The 24709-nt window shown below is 29.7% G+C and overlaps 1 protein-coding gene and 1 pseudogene across 2 annotated transcripts; one reads left to right on the forward strand and one right to left on the reverse strand.

Moving 5' to 3' along the window:
• The first annotated feature begins 4454 nt into the window (after nt 1–4454).
• LOC111299909 (uncharacterized) lies at nt 4455–8501 on the forward strand. The gene is made up of 2 exons (XM_022895431.2): nt 4455–7146; nt 7687–8501. The coding sequence occupies exons 1-2, from the start codon at nt 4557–4559 to the stop codon at nt 8154–8156; spliced, it is 3060 nt and encodes a 1019-aa protein (XP_022751166.2). The 5' UTR covers nt 4455–4556; the 3' UTR covers nt 8157–8501.
• An 11787-nt stretch (nt 8502–20288) lies between these two features.
• Nucleotides 20289–23400, reverse strand: LOC111299910 (malate dehydrogenase, glyoxysomal-like; annotated as a pseudogene). The gene is made up of 8 exons (XR_016329981.1): nt 22750–23400; nt 22004–22332; nt 21575–21664; nt 21400–21483; nt 21144–21183; nt 20939–21033; nt 20734–20828; nt 20289–20628 (listed from the first exon to the last, which is right to left on the reverse strand). The product of XR_016329981.1 is annotated as a malate dehydrogenase, glyoxysomal-like (transcript).
• Nucleotides 23401–24709: the final 1309 nt, after the last annotated feature.

Here is a 24709-nt window from a genome sequence, read left to right on the forward strand (position 1 = left end):
TACATTGAACAATAATAAAAACATTCAAAAAAAAAAAAAACATAATAACAAAGGAATCACTAAATAAATTTTCAAAAATTTAATTGCTTTTGGAACCCTTATTCAATCCCATCCTTTGGTACTTTAATTTATGAAGTTTTGGCCACCTAAAAAAAAGATTGTTGAACTTTAGAAGGGAAATTCATTATTTTTTTATATATATTTAAAATTGTTAGGATTTAAAATCTATTGCTATAACTAAAAAATTAATATTAAGCCTGCAACTTAAAGATAGAGAACAAAATTTCAGACACTTGAATTTGAACTTATTTATTCGTGATTAGGGTGGGCAATTCAACCTGTTTCTGACGGGTTTCGATCCGACCCGACCCAACCTTATAAGATCAAATTTTTTTTTTTTTGAAAATCGAATTTCGGGTCGGGTAACGTTAAGGAAAGTTCGAGTTCGAATTTTAGACAAATCCAACCGACCTGATATTATATAAAAATAATTTTTAAATTAATTTTTTATTTATATAATTATATATTTAAATATTTTTATTTAAAAAATAATATGTTATATTTTTAAAAATAATATTTAATTAATTTTGGATCGGATCAGATATAATTTATATAATATCTTATCGGATTAGAGTTCGAGTATTAAAAAAATAAAAAAATTTGAGTAAAGTCAAATTTAAATTTGACGAATATAAAATCAGGTTGGATTCAGAACGAACAAAAATCCGTTTCGATCTGATCTGTTGTCATCTCTGTTTGTGATTCATTTTTTGAATTTATTTTCTTAGCTCTTTCGAGGATCGAGGTGAGAATGGGCTTTTGACTCAAAAATTGTGTTCCATCGCAACCTCAATTTTAATCGAAAAGAAAATTTTTGGTTTACGATCAAAAATTTTGGTTTTGTAAATCAAACTTAAAAACCCATTCTAAGGTGTGTTTGTAATTCAATTACAATTTTAGAAGGTAAAATTATTTTTTGTCCGTATATCTTTAAATTTTTATTATTTTATACCATATATTTTTGGATATTTCAATTCATGATATTACAATTTTTCAATAATGCCAAATGCTAAAAATTCTTAAATCACTTTTTTTCACTGTACAAATTTCGAATGGAATGTTCTCAAATTGTAACAGTAATAATAAATTAGATCTTAATAGTATTACTTTATTAGTTGGATGTCTAAAATAGTAAAATTCATTATGCAATATACTTTTCTCTTTTATATATAATTTTTTATATTATTAATAACTAATTTGTAACTCATACAATACATAAATTAATTTTATTAAATTAAATATTATATGCTTAAAATTAGCATGCTTCTTATGATTATATCTAGTTTTTCAAAAAATATGATCTATATAAAAGTAATACATATATCCAGTTCATTTCATAAGAAAATTAAACATTTTGAAGCAAGGTTGTAAAAAAATCTTAAACATATGATTAACAATATTATTGAGTAATAAAAATTTAATAAAATAAACAAAATTAAGATTTCATTGGATCAAATTCATTTTCTTCGATTTACATCCTCCCTCTCTTCTATAGTAATATCATGCATCTAAAAATTTATATCAAATAAAAATAAGTTATATGTATTAAAAAATTATAAATTGATATTTTAAAATAATATAAGTGATAACTTAGTCACACACACACACACACATATATATATATATATGTGTGTGTGTGTGTGTATTGCTTCAGTTTCAATAAACCTTGAACTTGAATATTTGTGTGACTCACCAAAAATTTAGGGTTATCAGATATTTTTACCTTAACATTTTAATGCAAATTGTATGCTTGCAAAGAGTAAAGTGAAGTAATTTTAAACTATGGTTAGATAATAGTACTAAAATTTAAACAAACATTTGAAACAAAACAAAACGACATTATTAAAAAATATGAAGCTACTTACTTTTTGAATTTCATCATGTAGATAGTAATTTATATTTTAGGCAAAGTATGAATTTTTTAACAATCAATTTTAAATTTGAAAAAGACGCATTCGGTCCATAAAATGAAGTAATTAAGAGAAAAAATATATATTAATGTGTTAAATAGTATAATATTATTCTTTTATAAATAAAAAAGTAATTGATACATATAAATCTAATTTATCTATTCAAATATTAATTTTTTATTATCATGATTTTTTATTATACTTGCATATATATATATTATAATTAGTTGTTTTATATTGGATTTTTAAGAAATACTACTTAATTATATTTACTTTTCATTGGATATTAAGTTTTGAAAAAGAAATTGAGCAAGAAAGGTAATGTGAAGTAAAAAAAATTCTAATTAGAATTGAATCATTAGTCTAATTCTTTAGCTATGGAGACAATACGTCAAATTTGTAAAGAGAGACTGGCCCTTAAATAGATGAGTAGACTAATGGGGTTAAAATTTTTCATTTTAATGCTTAATTCTTTTATTAATAAATAATAATAATAATAAAACTATCCTAAGATTGAAATAACATAAGTACGAGTGAAAAAAGTACTGTAAAATTCGAATCAAATAGGACGATTTTGTAAATTTTAAATTTAATTATAATTAATTTGTAATAGATAATTGTGTAAAGTACTCATGTATTAGAAAAGAAAACCATTTTAATTACATAAAATATAAAAACAAACATGTAATAGTCAAGAATTACTTTCAACCCAAAGTGTAAAAATCACATACCTTTTTCCATTATAAGTGTTTGAAGTATGTTTTCTTGTACATGAAACACCGTAATGACACCATTAACAATAAATGAATTTCATTTAAAAAGGAAGAAAGGGAAATGATGGTTTGAGACATAACTAATTTGTTATATATAAGTTTGTTATAAGAAATTTAATGAAGATAAAATATTCTTTTTTAAGTTTTCAAAATTTAAAATGATATATATCTACATAGTAAAATTTGAATAATAAATGAACTTTTTATTAAATTTGTATTAAAATTTAATCTATAATAGATAATTTGAACAATATTTAACTTTTAAAATTTTTATATTTGAAAATATAATAATAATATAAATTAAGGCTTTGTCAAGTGTGTTATTAAATAGAGATAAATATATATTTGAAAATAGTGAATTTGTGATAAATTTTATCTAATATAAATTAAAATAAAATCATATATATTATTTTACAATATACAAAGATATGTGATAAGATTTATCACGTGGATAGTTGGATGGATATATATATATATATATATATATATATATATATATTTAACACATGGACAATACCTATTATATATTATTTAAATTCAAATATCAAAATTTTCAAAAATAAAATCTTACCCAAATTATTTATGATTAATTCTCTATGATTTTTTTTTCCAAAAAATAAAAAATCTCAATAAGTTGTAAATATAAAACTTTAGAAAATTAATCTTATTTGATTAAAATTTCACCTAAAAATAGTTTTTTAAATTTAAAAATTTCAAATGGATATTTTTACTTTGATAACTTTCTTTATAATCCTTTAGTTTTTTTTTTTAAATTCAAAAACAAAAAAATCACTTATTATATATATTTTAAATTCAAAAAATATTTATAATCAATTTATTATGATTTAATGTTTAATTAAATATATGTATTATATATTTTTTAAATATGTAAATAATTAAATAATATTAATTTAGATTTTTACACATATTTAAATAAATAAAAATAATTCATATATCCTACGGGTAAAAAATCAGATGTCAAAATATTAGAATAAATCTAATTTTTGAAACTTTCAAATATTTTTAAAATTAAATAATTAATTGAATAAAATTATTTAATAAAAATTTAAATTTAAAATTTATTTTACATGTCAAAAATATAAATTAATCATGTAGGTATTTAAGTGACAAATCTTATTAGTATTTTTATATTCTGTAATATAATATACACTATATTCTATTCCGTTTTGGATGAAATGATTGGAATAATTTGAAAAACTTTAGGGAAAAAATAACCTGATTTAGTAGGTTGATTCGTTCATTTTAGACCACCCAACTAAACTCACTTTCCCCAAATCAACTAAACCACAAAAGCAATTATTTTTTCCTAAATAAAAAAAAAAGATAAATAAAACCCAATAAAAAAAGTCCAAAACTAAAATAAATGAAACCTTCGGGATATTACTAAAATTCTTTTATTTAATAATTTTAAATATGATGAAGCCATATTATGTGAAAAAATAAATAAATAATAAAATTTAAAATTTTATTAAAAAAAATATATAAATTAAATAAAAATAAAAAATTTCCTATTTATCATATCACGTTTAATTATAATGCAATAATTTTTATAGTTTATATATATTTAAATATAAATAAACATAAATGATTGTATTTTCACATTTTATTCTAAATTCAGCATAAAAAAAAAAAAAAAAAAAAGAACACACACACACACAATAAAATGACAGTTTTTCTGATCTTCTTCACTGAACCGACCTCAGTCTCTCTCCACTCCCAGCTTCTTTCCCTTCCCTCCCAAATCCATTTCAGGGAGAGAAAAGAGAAGAAAACCTAAAAAGATAGAGCAAAAATGAGGCTCCTCCTTCTCCTCCTCTTTCTTCTCTTCCACATTTCCCACTCCTCCGCCGCACGAGCCGTCTCGGAGTTTCGCGCGCTTCTCGACGTTAAATCCTCCATTACGGACGACCCTCAATCTTATCTCTCCGACTGGAATGCAACTACACCCCTTTGCTTATTTACCGGAGTCACATGTGACTACACTGGTCGTCACGTGATATCCATCGACCTAACTAACTTCAACCTGTCTGGAACTCTTTCCCCGTCATTTTCCCACCTCCCTTTCCTCCAAAACTTTTCCGTCGCAGCTAACCAGCTTTCCGGCCCAATCCCGAAGGAACTCGCCGCCCTTTCTACTCTCCTTTATCTCAATCTCTCCAACAATATTTTCAACGGTTCTTTCCCTACCCAACTTTCCCAACTCAAAAGCCTCCAAGTCCTCGATTTATACAACAACAACATGACGGGAGACTTGCCGCTTTCCGTCACGGAGCTTCCTAATTTACGCCACTTGCATTTGGGTGGAAACTTTTTCAGCGGTCAGATCCCGTCAAGTTACGGCCGTTGGGAGCATCTAGAATATTTAGCCGTTTCAGGTAACGAACTCAGCGGTAAAATCCCACCGGAAATTGGTAACTTGACGAAGCTACAGCAGTTGTACATTGGTTATTACAATAGTTTTGAAAGTGGTTTACCACCGGAGATCGGAAACTTGTCAGAACTCGTTCGTTTTGACGCTGCTAACTGCATGTTATCCGGCGAAATACCACCGGAAATCAGCGAGTTACAGAAGCTAGACACGTTGTTTCTCCAGGTCAATGCGCTCTCTGGTTCCTTAACTCCCGAGCTGGGAACCTTAAAAAGCTTGAAATCCATGGATTTATCGAACAATATGCTTGCCGGAGAGATTCCGGAGACTTTCGCTGACCTGAAAAACTTGACTCTTCTTAATCTTTTCAGAAACAAGCTTCACGGACAGATTCCTGAGTTTATTGGTGAGTTGCCTGAGTTGGAAGTTTTACAGTTATGGGAAAATAACTTCACGGGAAGCATTCCTCAGAAGTTGGGAAGTAATAAAAAGCTTCAGCTTCTAGATCTTTCGTCGAATAAGTTAACGGGGACTTTGCCGCCGGATATGTGCCCCGGCAACACGTTGCATACATTGATTACTTTGGGGAATTTCTTGTTTGGTCCAATTCCCGAATCGTTGGGGAAATGTGAGTCGCTCAGTCGGATTCGAATGGGGGAAAATTTTCTCAACGGATCAATTCCAGAAGGCCTGTTCGGGTTACCTAAGCTCACTCAAGTTGAATTGCAGGATAACTATTTAACGGGGGAGTTTCCGGTAGCTGATACTTCCATTTCGCTGAACCTTGGGCAAATTAGTTTATCAAACAATCAGCTTTCAGGGTCTTTACCGGCTAGTATCGGTAACTTTTCAAGTGTTCAGAAGCTTCTTCTTGATGGGAACAAGTTTTCGGGTCGAGTCCCAGCTGAGATTGGGAAGTTACAACAACTTTCAAAGATGGATTTTAGTCATAACAAGTTTTCAGGTCCGGTTGCTCGGGAAATTAGCAAATGCAAGCTGTTAACTTTTGTTGATCTTAGTCGAAACGAACTTTCCGGTGAGATTCCTACTGAGATCACAGGTATGAGGATATTAAATTACCTGAATCTGTCAAGAAATCATCTTATTGGTAGCATCCCTTCATCAATAGCTACCATGCAAAGTTTAACTTCAGTTGATTTCTCATATAACAATCTTTCTGGTTTGGTTCCGGGTACTGGTCAGTTTAGTTACTTGAACTACACCTCATTTTTGGGGAATCCTGAACTTTGTGGCCCTTATTTGGGGCCTTGTAACGATGGGGTTGCTAATGGAACTCATCAATCTCATGTTAAAGGTGGACTCTCTGCTTCTTTGAAACTTTTGCTTGTTATTGGGTTGCTTGTCTGCTCGATCTTGTTTGCGGTCGCAGCTATAATCAAAGCAAGATCCTTGAAGAAGGCGAGTGAGTCTAGGGCTTGGAAGTTAACTGCTTTCCAGCGCTTAGATCTTACTTGTGATGATATTTTGGATTCTTTGAAAGAGGATAATATTATTGGAAAAGGAGGTGCTGGGATTGTGTACAAGGGAGTTATGTCTAATGGTGCTCAGGTTGCGGTTAAAAGGTTACCAGCAATGAGCAGAGGATCTTCTCATGATCATGGATTCAATGCTGAGATACAGACTCTGGGCAGGATTAGGCACAGGCACATTGTGAGACTTTTGGGTTTTTGCTCAAATCATGAGACAAATCTTTTGGTCTATGAGTATATGCCTAATGGGAGTTTAGGAGAGGTTCTTCATGGCAAGAAAGGGGCTCATTTGCACTGGGATACGAGATATAAAATCGCTGTTGAGGCTGCTAAGGGGCTATGCTACCTTCATCATGATTGTTCCCCTTTGATAGTCCATCGAGACGTGAAATCAAACAATATCCTCCTTGACTCTGATTTTGAAGCACACGTTGCTGATTTTGGCCTTGCCAAATTTCTGCAAGATTCGGGCACATCCGAATGCATGTCTGCCATAGCTGGCTCATACGGATACATCGCTCCAGGTATAATCAATCTCTAAAATTAATGAGTTCTGGATTTTGCTGTTTTTGTCTCTGGAAATTAGTACTAGTTTTATTTTCCATGTCTGTTTGAATTTTGATAAAATTTGTTCAAAGAACTTGTGTTTTTCAAGCGAACTTTTTGACTCTTGTTATGATTTGGGCTAGGATCATGCGTTAATACCCACCAATAATTTTCTGTGTACTTTGGTTTGACTTTGGTATTCTTCTCAGCATTATTTGTGATCCGAAACTGTCTTTGGGGAAGTTAATATTTTCTTCATTTCAATCAGTATATAGGCTGGTTTGAAAGTACATCAATCTAGTAAAGTTTGACCAACCAAACTTCCTGACGCAATTGAGAAACAATCACAAGACACTGAAATTTGTTAGTTCTAACTGCTTGATTGAAATGATCTATTGTAATGTTTTTTACTTATCTGTTCAAAGGTAAAATCAACAGCCAATTAACTGTGCTACATTAAAGTTTACACTGGTGCTTTCTGTAACATGGCTGAGAATGTCATTGTCCTGTTTCTGCAGAATATGCTTACACTCTGAAGGTGGACGAGAAGAGTGATGTGTACAGCTTTGGTGTAGTCCTCTTAGAGCTTGTCAGTGGCAGAAAACCGGTGGGTGAATTTGGTGATGGTGTGGACATTGTTCAATGGGTTCGAAAAATGACGGATTCAAACAAGGAAGGGGTTCTCAAAATCCTTGACCCAAGACTTCATTCAGTTCCTCTCCACGAGGTGATGCACGTATTCTACGTAGCGATGCTATGTGTGGAAGAACAGGCTGTAGAGAGACCAACAATGAGGGAAGTGGTTCAAATTCTAACAGAAGTCCCAAAACCACCCAACTCAAAGCAGGGAGACTCCACTGTCACAGAGTCCTCACCCTCAACAGGCACAACTTTAGAATCTCAAAATAATGCAACAACAAAGGACCCAAAAGACCACCAGCAGCCTCCAGCACCTCAATCAGCACCTCCCGATCTTCTTAGCATTTAAGCTTTTCTTGTTTCGAGGGATTGGTTTGTGCTCAAAATCTCATGAATTATGGTAGTTGCTACTATATGTTCTTTTTATTTTGAAGTTTTTTTTTCGCCCTTTTTGTACAGTAGGATTGGTCGGGGGTATTTTCTTATAACTCTTTTGTCTTCATCAAGCTGTACTACTGGCTGCAAATGCCGCTGCTTAACCCATCTGCTTATCTGTTTATGGCATAGCTGTTAACTGTTGAAGCCCTGCAGAACTCAAGCTCCAGTGTAAACATCAAAGGGAAATGAGTCTATTTTTAAGTGGTGTTTCTGACAAACGAGAGTGAATTCGAAAGAGACCAAATTGAATTATGGGTTATGATTCATCAATAGTATGAATAATAATAGCCCTGGAAATAGAATGAATAGGCACAAAAGCATAGACGAAGTAGTTTCTCTCAATTACCGAGACCACTACCTATAGGCTTCCTCTGGTGGAGAGTGAAAACTGCCTGAAAACTCGTTGGGTTTCTGATTCTGGGCTTCTGGCTTTTCAGGATCCTTTTTTTTTCTAAATTGAATTGAACAAAGGGAAATGATTGCTAGTTTTCCCTCTAACAGAAGCCAAGGAACCTTTTAGAGCTACAAATAACGTAGATTCTTACTCGCCATAAATAAGCTTTGATGCAGCCATGCAGGCAGGGGTTTTAAATATTTTTTTATTCTCTGGCTTTGGGGCAAAAGCAAAAATGGTGGCCTTTCCAGATGGACCCCATTTTGAAGCTCTTGCCACATGCCAGGAACTTGAATTCACATGCAAATGCAAAATTTTTAGTTATTTACATTAAATTTTAGTTTGTTCTTTTGGTTGTTGGACTCGAAGAGATTTTATTATTATAACAATTTTGAGGTCATTAGGCGAATTTTAAAAAATATACGAAAAGTCGACATTAATTTTTTTAGTCAAATGTAATTAATCATTTATTAAAATGATATAAATTAATCATATATTATTCTTTATTTTTTATAAAAGTGATTTTACTTTCGGCATTTGAAATTAATTTTTTTAATTTTTTATTGTAATAAAAATATATTTATATTTTTACTTGCTTGCTTAAAAAATAAATAAAAATCTTATATATTAAAAAATCTTTAAAAATATTCAAATACTCTAGCAATATTAAGATGAACTTTTTCACCTAAAAATTTTTTAAGAATCATTATTCAAATTTCTTTAAAATCTCATCATCGATAGTTCATATTTACCTTTAAAATGAATATTTATAATACATATAATAAAATATGATACTTATGATTTAATTCTAAGAAATCATTTCTTAATTTATTTATTAAAAATGAGAAATTTTTATCGAAAATTATACTAAATACTCCAGTATATTTGTAACATTTTAAATAAATTTTCTCACATATAAATTCTTAAATAATTACTATTCAAACTTCTTTAAAATCTCAATTGGTATGCATGGATGAAATATGATGCACATGGATTTATTTGTAACATTATTGCATTGTATAACTTTTTTTTTTTTTAGGAAAAGTTAACGAAAAATTTTTTATTGAAAATTGTTAAAAATATCTCAGTACTTTAACAATAATTTAAAAAAATTTTCTCACATAAGAATTTTTTGAAAATTATTACCCAAACTTTTCTAGACTCCTATCATTGAAAATTCATGTTACTTTCAAGATTATTGTATGAAATGTAGATGACTATATATGATATGTGTGCAAAATTTATACTCATCTCATTTGCTTTCCTAATGTTATTTTTTTATTACTTGTTTTATTTTACTTGTCTAATTAATTTATTATCATTATTATTAATGTTTTAATTTTAATTTTTTTAAGGAACCAAAGCAAGGAAAATCTTCTTATTGAAAATTTTTTAGGTACCCTACTACTTTGTTGGTATTTTAGAAGAATTTTTTCACCTAAAGACTTCTTAGGAATCTTTACTCAACTTTCTTAAAATTTTATTTTTGGAGATTTTCATTTTATTTACTCTTTTTTCTTATTGTTATTTTTATTTTATTTTAACTTTAATTTAGTTTTAAATTTATTATTATTATTATTCAAAAATGATTAATCATCACAAATAAAATTTATGCATCATTATATTAATTTTATTACTAAAAAAGGTCTTTTTTCCTTATTATCACTTTTTTTTATCATTACTATGTCATATATATTTTTTAGGAGAGTTAAAAAAAATAAAAAAATCTTTTGTATTGAATAATTTTCTAAATAGTCAATTACTCTATTAGTATTTTTAGAAAAATATTATCACCTAAAGATTTTAAAGAACCACTACTCAGACTTCCTTAATATTTAATTATTTGAGATTTTCATTTTCATTATTATTATTATTATTATTATTATTATTATTATTTGTCATTATGTTTTATTTTTATTATTTTTATTATTGTTTACATTTTTTCATACTTTTTTATGCCTATTTTCCTTAAATTATTAATTTTTAAACATGAATTTTCCTAATTTCTAAAGCATATACATTTATTCTAGGCATTTGAAATATAAATATGTATTAATAAATAACTTAAATAATTAAAAAATTAAAAAAAATAAAAAAAATTACCAAAAACTGGCCTGTCAACGAATGTCAACAGTCTAAGGATGGTTTGGCTTGTTCAAGAGCTGTCTGGCAAGTTTTTTACGATTTTAGCTGATTTGAGCAGGTTTGGACCATTTTAATTCTAGTTTGGGTTTGGTTTAGTTGGATCGATTAAATGTTTAAGGTAAAACAGTCTCCAGGTTGGACGCACGAACCTTAAGTCAAGTCACAGGTCACACACGAATCCTTTGGGGTGAAACGGTATCGTTTTAACCTTTCTTTTAAGCTCGAAAAGCCAAACTTTTTTTTAACTCATTTTAACTACTTTTAACAAAAAAAAAAAAAACTCTTCAAAGAATCCAAAGAAAACCAAAGCTCTCTGCTTAATCTGGTGTCATGCTGCTGTGTCGACTGCTACTTTTTTCACCATTGATCTTCGTAATTGATGTAAAAAACTTTTAAATGACACCCAAAAAACCTTCTTGGTCTTCTGATTCCAAATATATGCTCTTTTTTTTTTCCAAAACCCCCTCAAACCTTTTAGATCGACCTTTAAAGCATTCGACTAATAGTTTTTTTCTTTTTTGTCTCTTTGGCTTTGGGTCCTTACTCCAAGAGCTATGATTTTTGTTTTTATGATATTTGGTTTTTATTTTTTTTATGTGTGTTTGTGATTTTTGTGGGTTTTTTATAGTGGGTTTTTTAGGTGGATGAAAGTGGTGTGTTGGGGTTGGTTTTCATTTGAGGTGGTTGGCTGGTGAAGGCTGACATTTTAAGGATTTGCTTGGGCTTGTAAGTTGTGAAAAATAGGGGTAGGTCGTGGGGGAGTTGTGGTGGTTTCAAAGGTTGGGCTATGCGGTTAAGTGTTGGGTTTGTGAGGGGATTAGGTGTGTGTGTCGGTGAGGGTCGAGGACTAATGTGGGCAAAGTGGTTTTGTAGGGCTAGGGTCAGGTCAGGGTGGCTATAGTGTTGGATTCATGAGGGGACTAAATGTGTATGTCGGTAAGGGTGCAGGGATTGGTGTAGGGCTAGGGTCAAATGAGGGTGGTTATGGTACTGTGAAGGAAGATGCTAAGTCGAGGTTGGTTTCAGTATCCGATTTTTCTTCAGTTTGAGTTTTTTTTTTTTTCAATTGCTGTTGGTTCTCTCAGCATGAATTCATTTGGGATTTTATTGAAAATCTCAGACTTCTTCTTCTTTCCATGCCTCTGTTTAGGAATTTAATTCCTCTAAAAATGGTGATTAATAATTTTGGATATTTCTTACAGCATTGGTTTATTGCATTTTGGGACATTGTTCTTTTACTAATTAATGTTGTAGGTAAATTAGGTAAAACCAAATAGGTAAATCCTGAGAGTTGAAATTGGTGAAGCAAATTAAAGAGAGTAAAAGTGTGATCCAAGGGAAGGAAAAGTAAAAGTGAAGGCTGTTACCATAGCAGCCGACCCTTAGCCTTTTTTTAAAAAATGTATTTATTTTAATTTGATCCTTAATTAATCAAATTAGAATTTGGGATTTAATGGAAAATTTGGATAAAATTTAGGCTTTTATATAAAACTTATGCTTTAACAATTAGCTTGCTAATGAAATTGGACTAAGCTGGAGTTCACGTGAAAGATTCTAAGATTGTAAATGAATCTAGTCTCGATATTTGAATCGACCCAGTTCGTGCCCAAATTGACTACAAAATCAATTACGATTAGGTTATCCCAAATAAAATAATTGTCTACATCTACATAAACAAAATGACAAAAAAAAATCCAAATGAGAAAATTGAAATCAACATAGTTTCTATTAAGGTCATTCAATAAAAAAAAATATTTTTTGTACAAAGAGATCAAGATCTAAGGAGAATATGAGAAAAAAAAAAACATATCCATTCAATTTTGCAAAAACTCTTTTTTTTTTTTGATAAATGTGAATGAATAATTTGATTTAAGTTTCACATTCAATTAATTTATGTCTTTTTTCCTTTTATGTTTTTATTAAAATTAAAAATCTTATAACTTATTTATCTTGATTTTTTTTTATTAAAATATGATATTATCAATCTTTGAAAAAAGGAAAAAGATTTATCCTAACTAAATGAGCAAGTTGATTTAATTGATCAAATTATTCTCTACAAACAAATGATTTTAGATTTGAATCTTACAATTGATTTTTTAAGAAAGTAATTCTTAATGGTTACATTTGAATTCAAAAGTTGAAAAAGCTTATTTGTATCAAAATTTTTAGAAAATTTATTTCATATATCATCTTCAAAAATTTTAAATTTTACCAATAAAATCATAATTTGAATAAAAATATTAATCTATTTTTTATTACCAAGAAAATTATCCTATTAACCTAAAAAAAAAAAGAATGATATATCTTATAATTTCAATTTTTTCCTCATTTTATTGACCTTCTATAATATATGGTTGTTTTGAAAGGAAAATGACACAAAAGTATAGGCTAACATATGCCCATGTTCTTGTTGGTTTTGTTTGATTCCGATTTGACAAGCCAAGTAGCTTAAATTATTTATAATTTTTTAATATAAAAATAAAAAAACAATTGTTTGATATTGATCCTACGTGTATATATTTTATCAGTGACCTGGAACGTCCAATCTATACAACAAACAAGCATGGAGAAGATGGGGATCGCATTTTTCGATTTCCGGAAGCTTTTGATTGATGGGATTAATTCGATGTTTTTGATTTCGATCCAATGTTTGACAACCCAAACATTAATTTATCATGATCAGAAGTCAAATCTCAATTCAATACTAATTCAATGATAATCTCAAACTTAACCCTAATTTCATTACTCTTAATTATTGTTTAAAAGTCATGTAATTCCATAAAATATTTTAATTTTATTAACCGAAATTCAATTTGAAAATTTTAAATAAAAAAATTAAAATTAAATCTAAATAAACTATTGTACATATATATTAAAATTGTTTCAAATTGATATAAAATTACGTCAACTCGTCTAATATGTAACATAGAAACCAACGAAAAGATTCAATGTTATTTTCATATGGAAATTTGAAAATGAAAAAAAAAAATCATGATCGTCAACATTTTGTATTTCTAATAGGCCAATTTTAAATTAAAATTAGTAATCAAGAAAAAAAAAAAAAGACCATGAAGATTTTAAATCCGTTTATCACGGAAATCATGTCATCCGTACGGGAATTATGATTGAAATTTTTTAAAAATAATTCTATTATATTATTGTTTTTGTCCCTTTCTCCTTTTTTTAATGTTCTTATTTTTTTTCAATTTTATATCAAACTGAAAAAATATTAAAGAGAAGAGAATCCATTCACTTTTTTTTTTTCTTTTTGGGGTTTTGCACGTGCAGATTAGTTTCTTTACCGTTGAATCACGCAAAGTTTGATATCCATTTTTTTTTCTTTTAACATAATCCTATAAAGTTTGATATATAAATATAATATTTTATTTTCAATCAAAGGCAAAAGAACTTTTCTGATTTCATTCATATTTCGTTCTTCAATTGATGAAAGCATTAGAATCTTTTTTCTTTCTTTTTGATTTGTGATTTTATTTTCTTTTTTATTACTTCAAATTTAATCTTTATTTGCATTTTTATTAATATTATTTTTTATTAAAAGTTAGAGATGTATTATAAAATATAATTATGATATAATAAAAATCTTTCTTATCATACACTTAAATGAAACATTAGTAGTAAAACAAGAACTATTAACAAAAACTAAAGAATATAAAATTTCATGACATTTGTATTTGAGATGTAATTTAATTAATGACCATACATTTTTTCCCTATAAAGCAGATTTTCACATATTGATATTCTCTTTTTATTTTTCAAATTAGTTCAAAAAATCCATATCATAACATTTTATGTCCTCTTTGGCTATGATCTTTCCTCCTCCCTTATTTTCTCTCTTCAATTTTTGGGTTGGCAACACAATTGGCAAGTTGAAAATATTGCTAAAGTGAGTGTTTATTTATGGTGTTTTTATTAATATTGACTACTCCAATATTATTTTCACCTCTCACTATAACTTTTAACAGTGTCTTGCCCAAATAATTATAAGAACCCTCTTTTTTCTAAACACTAAGATCCACCCAAAGACATGAAGTTGAAGGACTTCAATTTTTCATAGTAGGGTGTGACTAACATCAAAGAGGATAGCTAACATTTAAAAAAGCTTTCACCATTTATGGCAAGTTTGGTGGGATTTGGCTATAATTTACCTCTTGAATGGATAATGTAAACTATATATTCCTTTGTCAATAATTTCAGTTTTAGTAGGGGTTGGGATTTTACTGTACCTTTAATTACAATTGAATTTATCGTATCATTAGTTGAATATAAATATCAAATTCAATAATGCCTATTCAACATAAATTTTTTTATGATATTTTTTTTAATCGTAATTATAATAATTTTTTTTTTCAATTGCAGTTATGATAACTTTTATTATTATTTTCATTCTCATTAGAATCAATCTTACTACCCATCAAATGGACCCTTATTAATATTATCAAATAATGAAGAGTCATTTTGAAGATTCAATTTTGATTTGGCTAGCCTTTCATGCATGTGCTTTTGCACGCTGAGTCATTTTTAAGATTCAAAATTTGTTTTTTTGATGTTACATGCATGTGATGCATATGGTCCCTTCTCTAATAGGTTTCTTGACAGGTGAAGGTCAAATAATGAAGGTAAAACAACAGGAAGGACAGAAAAACCTTCCTAATAAGTTATATAATTAATTGGTTCTTCCCTAGATCTTCCTATAAGTAATTTGAAGGAAAAAATTTGTTCTGTCGTTAGATATCTATTCAAGGAGCTTTTATATGTACCATTGGTCTGGGTTGAATTAGGTACTTAAGCACATTGAATGTATGGTAGTCACTAAATAATTGGCAGCTTAATAAGTGGACATCAATGCCTAATCCTACCTACTCATTATTATGTTACTTTATCCAACAATATTAAATTTACCTTCTATTTCTTTTTCTTTATTACATATATATTTAATTTTTGAGATTGTCGAAAATTGAATCTTGATTATTAAAATTAAGAATTTAAAATATATAATTGAATTAAATATAGAGGTTTTTGTCAACCGAGTGTCCCTAAAGATTAAAGGCACTAGTTAAAAAATTATTCATAAAAATATTCTTCATATTTAATGTGCAACGGTTAATAATTAATTTAAATACTTCCTACGTATTGAATGAAGTTTCTTTCAAAAAATTACTCGTCGAACACTCATCAGCAAACCCTAGGCATACATGAACAGTTAACAGTAAAATTGATTGATATATGCCTAACCTAAAAATATTGGTTCTTTCCAAAGGAAGCTATCATAGTTAAATTCACGTTTCCCAAGTGATTTATTAATTATTTAAAGAAGTTACGAAGCTAGAAGGAAAATAAAATGGGAATTATTGATGCCTTAACAAAGAAGCAAATTCAATGAATGGAAGATGGATCAATAATTGATGTGCAACTGAGATATGAAATTCTAACATCTAAGGAACCTTTAAAAATGCCAAATAGAAAGGACAAAACATCAGGAATGGAGGAAAAAAAATGAGATAAATGTGATAAGGTGGAAAACAAAATGTGTTTCAGGATTCTTCTGAATGGGACTTCAATTTGATATTTTTTTTAAAAAAAATTTAACACATGGAGACATTAAAAAAAAAGTGAAAACAGGAAAGATAAAATTGCTCCTAAATGACAAACAACTTTTCAAAGAAAAATTGCATGTAGCATGGGATACCAACCAAGCAGAAAGGACTGTTTTTGTTTTTCTTTCTTTCTTAGCAAATCAGCCTTTCTTTTTTATGCAAACCATATAAAATCTTCAAGGTTGTTTTTATTTTCTTACATTGGAATCCACTGTCTCCCCTCTCTCCATCTCTTTTGCCTTCCTTTCTCTCTTTAGTAATGGTGACATCTCCATCTCTGTTTTCCCTATGATTAAATGCTTATTAGTCAAGAGCAGTCCACCGTAAAATTCTGTTTAATTTATTGGATCCAAAGTTTTTATTGATTTGCCCTCCCTTGCAATAATTAGGATATTTTTTATTCTTTAACTGAACAATTTGACTGCACTGTAAAAAAAGGAGAGAAGATAAAAGTTAAACACTCATTTTAAGTTCCATAGTTTGTCAAAATTTTCATTTCGGATTTAACGGAAATGCAACATTTTCAATTTTATTTATTAAAAAATTAACGATAAAATTTAACTAATGCAAGTCAATATTTAATGTTTTCCTCATCATCTTTGGTTGATGGATTCTATATTTTTATATACAAAAATCATAGTTTAAAATTTTGAAAAAAAAAAAAAAAGATGTTAGAAACAAGTGAAGCTATTATCATTGCATGTTAATTATGGTGAGGCAAACAAAAAAAAAAAAAATTTATGTTGGGGGCTGAGAGAAAGCTTTCGATTTTTGGAAGGAAAATTTGGTACAAGCAATAAAAGCTGAAATTAGTTTGTGGCACCCCACGCTTTCATCTGCTTTGCCTCTCTGACTTCATTCTTGAAGCTAGGATTTTTGGACTACTGAGCTTCATTTACTATGATCAATTCCCAAACATACTTCCTTTGTATCAATCTTTTATTGCAATACCAGTCTTGGGCACATGTCTTCATTTATTGTCTTCTTGCATAATTTTGTGATTCTCTGTTACTTCCCAATTTTCGGGTGCCATGAACACCATGTCCTCTTGCAAATTAATGTCTTTTCACCATGTTTTTTACTCTGACCTTATGAAGTACTGTAATTAAAGTTAGTTAAAATGTTTTTTTTTTTAAATATCTTTTTAATTAATGTATTATTCTTGTCAAATTCAACAATAAACAACATATTATTTATAATTTTGTATACAACCTTAATTTGTGCTAATTAACAGGTATCTACAGGGTACTTGTTAACATTTTTTTTTTATTTAAGCTACATTTTGTTTATTGATAATTATGCTGTTTAGATGTCCCATTTAATTATGTGTTAAGTGTGTATGACATGAAACCCTAGATTTAGTTAAGTTCATGCCATCAACCCTAAGAGATAACATGTGATGGATTTGGATTCAAATTCTAGCATCTTCAATCCCTTCTTTTATCATTAGATTATGCTTTTTTATGAAAAAATAAGTGTAAAAGATTTTGATGAATATATTATGAATTATTAATTCAAAATATACTTAATATAGAATATTTAAATTTAAATTGGACTATAGCAAACACTAGCATCAAGATACTTTTATATATTTTTTTTCAATTTTGTTGTTATAGACAATTTCTTGCATAATAAGCTGTGTTTTTTTGCAAATTACATCTTCCTATACGTTCTTCCCTTTACCCATTTTTATAGGTTTGAAGAGTTAATGAATTCAACCTTCCATGATGTGGACTAAATTTAGTTCACCACCTAACCAATATGTACCATCCATTCTACTTAAATTTTCTTTCTTGATATATTGGAAACATTGAATCAAAAGAGCTGTGAAAATGCATCTTCATAAGAAATTGAAAAAGCATTGACTTCTGTTCATAATATTAGGCAGAAGAAGCCTGTCCATGATTTAACAACTCACATTATTGCCCCCTTTGAAAGGCAAAGTTATAGAGATTTTATTTCTTTTGTTTTTTTGAATATGTACGTGGTAAAAATATGAACTGTTTAGTGTTTTTGTGCCTTGTATAAGACCATGAGTAGGGGCCATGGGGTCTGCCTTTTCCTGGAAAGTATGTCTTTTATTTTATAAAGGTTTTTATAAAGGTTAGACAAAGAAAGAGATGATATAATGTACCAAAAAAGAAGAAGATGATGAATAAAGATAAAGATGAGAGACAGGATGATCCAAAATTTAGGAGGAAAAATATCGGAGCTTTTAGAAAGAACACTAGTGGGGAAGTATGTTTAATTCACCCAAAAAAAAGTACCAAGCTTTCCTGAAAAAGGAGTTTAGACTAAAATTAATTGAAAATCATAGCAAAATTTTAATTAAACAAGAGTAAGATTAGATATGAATAAAAAATTTAAGTTCGACTCATGTATAACTGTAAAATATTTAAAAGTACACTTATATTTTCTTTTAGGGTAGATTTGGATTCCATCATATTTCCAATGTAATATGATTAAATTTATTGAAATATTAGTTAAATCTAAATATTAATTTCAGTGAGATTCATTAAGCATAAATTTTTTAGTGAATTTTTTTTTCAGTCCTAGTTACAATAACTTTTTTTTCGATCATAATTACAATAAATTTTATTGTTATTTTCAATTTCATTAGAACCAATCTCACTACCCATCCATTTGCCTTAGGTTGATTCTTGGTAAGTAAATATCATAAATTCATATAGCAAAAGAGTTGAATTCTTAGTCTCTAAACATGGCTGCATGGAGGAAAAACCATGCTCCGGATAGCTGGACTCCAAAAATAAAAAAATAAAAATCAGCTCACGTTCGATCAATTAAAACACTGTTTCAATGCAAATTATGAACAGTCGAGGAGGCAAGCATCTGAGTTGATATAGGAAAAAGAAAAAGGATAGACGTGACAAGGCCTTTCATGTTCATAACTTCTGAAAATTCAACAGGCAGCCTACTAAGCAACAAAGCTGACCATGCGTAATGAGAAGTAACATCATATATTTTTTTCCATTAAAGCAACTTTAAACCTAAGTCCACTCCACTGATTAAAATTATTTTTTGTATTCCAAACCTGCTCTCTTTGTACTTTTCAGTAGAAAGATTGGAAAACGTTATTTATAGAATACATTATGTTATCCGTTCATGAAAGTACGTGAGATTTCATGGAACTCTCTGGGTATGTGCATGAAAAAATGTATGGAAAAACTTGTGGGGTCAAGAAAAAACTTTGGACATGGAATTTCAAAAGGGATAAACTCAACGAAACAGCCGCTTTATTAATCATGTAGGGTTTCACGGTATATGATTATTGATTCCTCTACTACTAGGTTTTGAATAATATTATTACAAAATCCTACTAGGCTATAGGGTTTTAATCTCTTATGGGCCAGAAATTTACCAACAATCCGAAAGACTACCCCCATGGCAAATCGTTAAAGAGCAAAATCTTTTTCTAATTCGTATAATCTAACAGCATATGTTGGACACTGGCCCAAAGTCAGTTGCATGGAGTCTGGACTCACCCCAGTGACTTTATGGCTTGCCTCTTTAGCCTCACGGCCAGAATGTAAAGGACCAAGAGTGTAAGCAAGACTATATTCAATTCACAGGGTAAAAACATCTAATTCCACCAAGGAGAAGAGACGGGGTGGGTGCAGTGCAAGGCTAAAGAGGCCTGGAAGTAGCAAGAGAGGCCATTAACGACTGGATTTTGTTGCTGCAAATCATCCAGGCAAATAGGCTCACTAGAACCAAGGATTTTAACAAATTAATTCCTTTCAATTGAGCTGCACACCCTTTGATTTGGTAAAGCAAAATTATCAACGAGTAACATACAAAACACGTTCGAGGGAAGACAGAGATGTAGTGAGACACTCAAGCCTCAAACAATCCATGTCCAAGATAAAGGAGAGTAGGTTTGATTCAACTTTTGATTGATAGTGTAAAAAATGACATAAATGTTCCTAATTTACAAACCATTTATCTATTTATGACATCAATTTTAACCCATCCCCCATATTTGCCACTTTGGCTCACATCTAGGAACCCATGGCAAAGAGTTTTTGGTAAGATAAAACAAGAGTTTTACCCCTTATTCCTAGAAATTTTAGTTATCAGAAAGAGGTATTACAATAGTGTATCTATCCAAGGGGAAACCAAGTTTTCAATACCTATTTCATTTCTTGACAAAGGAAACACCCTTCTGAATGCTAGCTGCTAGTTCTTTCTTTGCCTTCTCCAAGCCAATCCTGTTGATCATCATTAGAATTTTTATGTTAAATTTAAATAAATATGGGACAAACGAAATATTGGATTTAAAGTTCAAAAGGTCTCTAAAAAAGATAATTACAAACCTCTCTTACTCATTTAGTGGGCCAAGAGTGTATACTTCCTCAACTCCAAACTGACCAAGTCTTACCTTGGATGCGAAGAAGGGCAATTCAGTCACCTATAAAAGGAAAAGTAGTTATTACAAACCTAAAGTAAGAAAATAAGGAAAAGAGAGGGGGAGGCAGAAATAGAGAGCTATTAATGCAAATGAGGACTCAGATAACATACATGAGAGGCCACAAATGAACATTCAACAACACCAGCATCTCCTCTTAAGCCCCAGAGACATGCATTAGCAAATTTAACCGCAGCATATGCTTGCACTTTCATTTATGTTTCTTAATATACAGTAAGAACTAGTTAAGATCATGTCTTACATGGGAAACAAACAAAATATGTAGGCTTAGTGGTTGAGAGAGAGAACATATATAACTAACCATTGATAATGTTGCAGATCCAGCACCAGCCTTTGCCTGCAAAAATTTACACATACCAGTCACTCACCAGACTTCCAGTATGTACACATCATGATGGCCATAGAACACCAGTACAAATAAAATAAGTTTTCAGAAAACAATCAATGATGGTATAAACTCAAGCATCGCATAGATTTGATTGCTTTTCATTCACCATGGGGTTTCAAGCTATCTGATTTCTCTGTCTAGAAATCAAAAGGAAGTATGCTTTACCTCAACGACTTCTGTACCACCATTCTTAATGCGATCCGTCAGATAATCAATTTCTTTTTGGGTGAAAGAGCACGGAGGTTTAACCTGTATAAGGGGAATACTAATTATTACATAGAATGTTATTATAGTACAAATTAGTGAGCAAGTAATTGTTTGAAAACAATTTCTTTTGAACCTAAGATAGAAGAGGTAAAATAGTAACCCCTGCATGTCCTCCAACAACTGGAACATCAACTTCCCGTGGATCAAGACCCAACACTTCCGCCTACAAAGAAAACAAAATAATGGGGGCAATAATTATGAGTGAATACCAGTACTGAACATTGATAACATCTAGGTCAGAAACATTTAACTTCATCACAAATAAAACATATATTCTGTTATATCCTATACCATACAAAATTGATGAAAGAAACCTATCCAGCATTGTCTAACAAAATCCAGCACTGGCTAATCAACAGTAAAGAAGAATACATCAATGGCAAGATTTGTGTTTACCACCAAAGTATTAGCAATGACAAATCAAGCAAAACGATGAAGAATGATACCTATCCAACATTCTCTAACAAAATCCAGAGTTAGCAAATCAACAATGTGCAGTTACCACAAAAGTATTTGCTCTGATTACATCAAGCATTGTGACTCCCAGAATTCGCTTTGGATCAAAGGTGCCAGCTTTCTTGAAAACTTCCGCAGCAATTGGCACTGTGGAATTAACAGGATTACTAATCAAATTCACGATAGCTTTGGGACAGCACTTCGCTATTCCTTCACAAAGAGTCTTAACAATTCCAGCATTGATGTTGAAAAGATCATCCCTTGTCATTCCAGGTTTGTCATTCCAGGTTTCCTAGGAACTCCAGCTGGAATAATTACAAGGTCCATTCCTGTTAGAGCCTCCTCCAATTGCTGTTGCCCCAGAAATCCACGAACCTAAAGATTCAACAACATTAATAAAATTTTTAACAAGTACCTCCAGTAAAGCTCCAAACATTTAATTAAAATTTTAAATTGAATGTACAACTCTTTTCACCAGCATTCTCAACCTTCATATATGTGAAAAGAACTTTTGTTATATTAGGTTCTATTCAGTAAATGGAAAGTCAAAATCAAGTCAGTACTTCACTTCCTATTTGTTTCAAGGCTTGAATTTTATGCCTTGATATCCTAACTACAGCTTGATCATTCCTAATTCTCTTCTGATTCGCAACCAAAACATCAAATTGAGTCAAACAAACAATCCAAAAATACTGTCAATCTAGCAATTTCACCAAAAATAAAACAACTTTTAAGTAATTCAAAAGCCAATAACTATAATTTTATGCAAGGGAAACATGAATATTAACATACCACAGCACCAGTGTCCATGTGGCTAATATCAGAAGTAACACCAGGGGTATTAACCACGTCATAAAGATGTAGAACAGAAACCAAAGGGTTCATCTTCATCAACATTGCTAATGGCTGTCCTATTCCTCCTGCTGCTCCCAAAATTGCCAACTTGAACCCAGCTGACCCACCTTTGGCCCGGTAGTTGGCACCGCCCAAATCCGAAGAACCCTCCATATGGGAATTTTTGGCAGGGTTGAGATGGGCTGAGATTGTTGAAATGCGTTTGTTGATTTGAGAATTGTTTAGGTGCATTTTTTCCCCAAAGTTTAATTCAAAGTTTCCTGTTTTAGAAGGCTGGGAGATGGGATTTTGGCAATTTGTTTTGAGTTTATAAACGACGTAGTTGGGAATGGGGAAAGCTTGAGGCTAAGAGTGAAGATGATGACGTGAGAGACTTTTTTTGTTTTTCAGAACTGCTGGATTGGGAAGAGCGGAAATTATGGTGTAATCGAATTGAATCAATTTCGAACTCTCTTGGATTAAAAAACCTGAAGTTCGAAATTCGATTAGAATTCGGTACGGCTCATAATTTAATTGAGTTTCATTACACAAACGCTCGAGCACGAAAAATGTAATTACGTTAAAAAAATATTTGAATAAATGATAAATACTCTTTCCATCTAAAGTTATTTAAGTATTATTAATTTTTATGAAATTAAAAAAACTAATTTTAATATTTAATATTAAATTTTAAATTCTTTATAAAATTCAAATTCTATATTTTTAATATTAAAAAATATAAAAATATAAATTTTAAGTGTTTAAAATATATATAATTTAAAGGTATTTAAAAAAATGAATAAAGAAAATGAAATTGAGAGAATATAATTTTTTTTTTTTAAATATAAGTATCTTTATACTTAAAAAGTTAAATTTATTTTCTTTTCAAAATAAAAAATGCAAATCTTTTATGACAAAAAACACATACAAACACACTCACACTGTGGATTCATAAAAAAAAAAAAAAAAAAAAAAAACTTTCAACCATCGAAAGAAACACGTGAATCACATTTGTAAGTTTGATAAAAAGGTTGTAATTATATTAGAAGAAATTTTCTCTTATAAAGCCTCCATGGGCCTTGCATTGGGTATTAGCTCCAACGAAGCCCACCTTTACAAATTTTGCAATGTATTGAAATTGAGGCTCATAATCTGTAGTCAAATGTAGCCCATGACTAAAGAGTTTCTTCAATTTATTGGATTGTCCAACATTCTTCCGTGACCCAATGAGCTCAATCGGATAACCATAGTTAGATTAGGATGGCAACGGCCAATGGTCTAGATACTTACATTCGAATCCGATTATTAAGTATAATGTATATATATTTTTAACCTGTTTAATAATAATCTATTAAAATCCAATTACAATATATTTTTCTAAACCTGTTTGATCAAAATCGATTAAAATCTAATTACAATTTCGAAACCATTTATTTAGTTTAAAATTGTATGAGTATCCTACCTAACATAATTCGAATTTATTAAAAATAAATAAATTTTAATTGTTTTATACACTTATTATTATTATACTCAAATTCATTTATAAGATAGCTTAATTCTAATTAAACATGTTGGATACCTGTTTATACTAAACATATTGCCATCTTGTTTCGAGTAATTTTAGATTCAGATTTTTCGATAATATGATAATTAGACATTGTTCTATTTTTTATTATTATTAAAAATTTTACATATAGTTAGGAAACATTATTCCTAAACAAAAGCATATAAAATCAACCAAAATATTTACACTTGTTAACCATACAACATTAATTTACCAATCAAAATTTAATTTAGTAATAATTTTAAATTGAATAACTCTAATAAATTAAACACTTAATCTGTTTTGCATGTGTTTTATGCATGTACTTCCACTGTCATTAACTTTTCACTTTGTGTGCTTTAACTTGCTTCTTCA

The sequence above is a fragment of the Durio zibethinus genome, chromosome 18 (genome assembly GCF_047325235.1).
Source record: "Durio zibethinus cultivar Kanyao isolate XHJ-2024 chromosome 18, ASM4732523v1, whole genome shotgun sequence".
Lineage (NCBI taxonomy): Eukaryota > Viridiplantae > Streptophyta > Magnoliopsida > Malvales > Malvaceae > Durio > Durio zibethinus.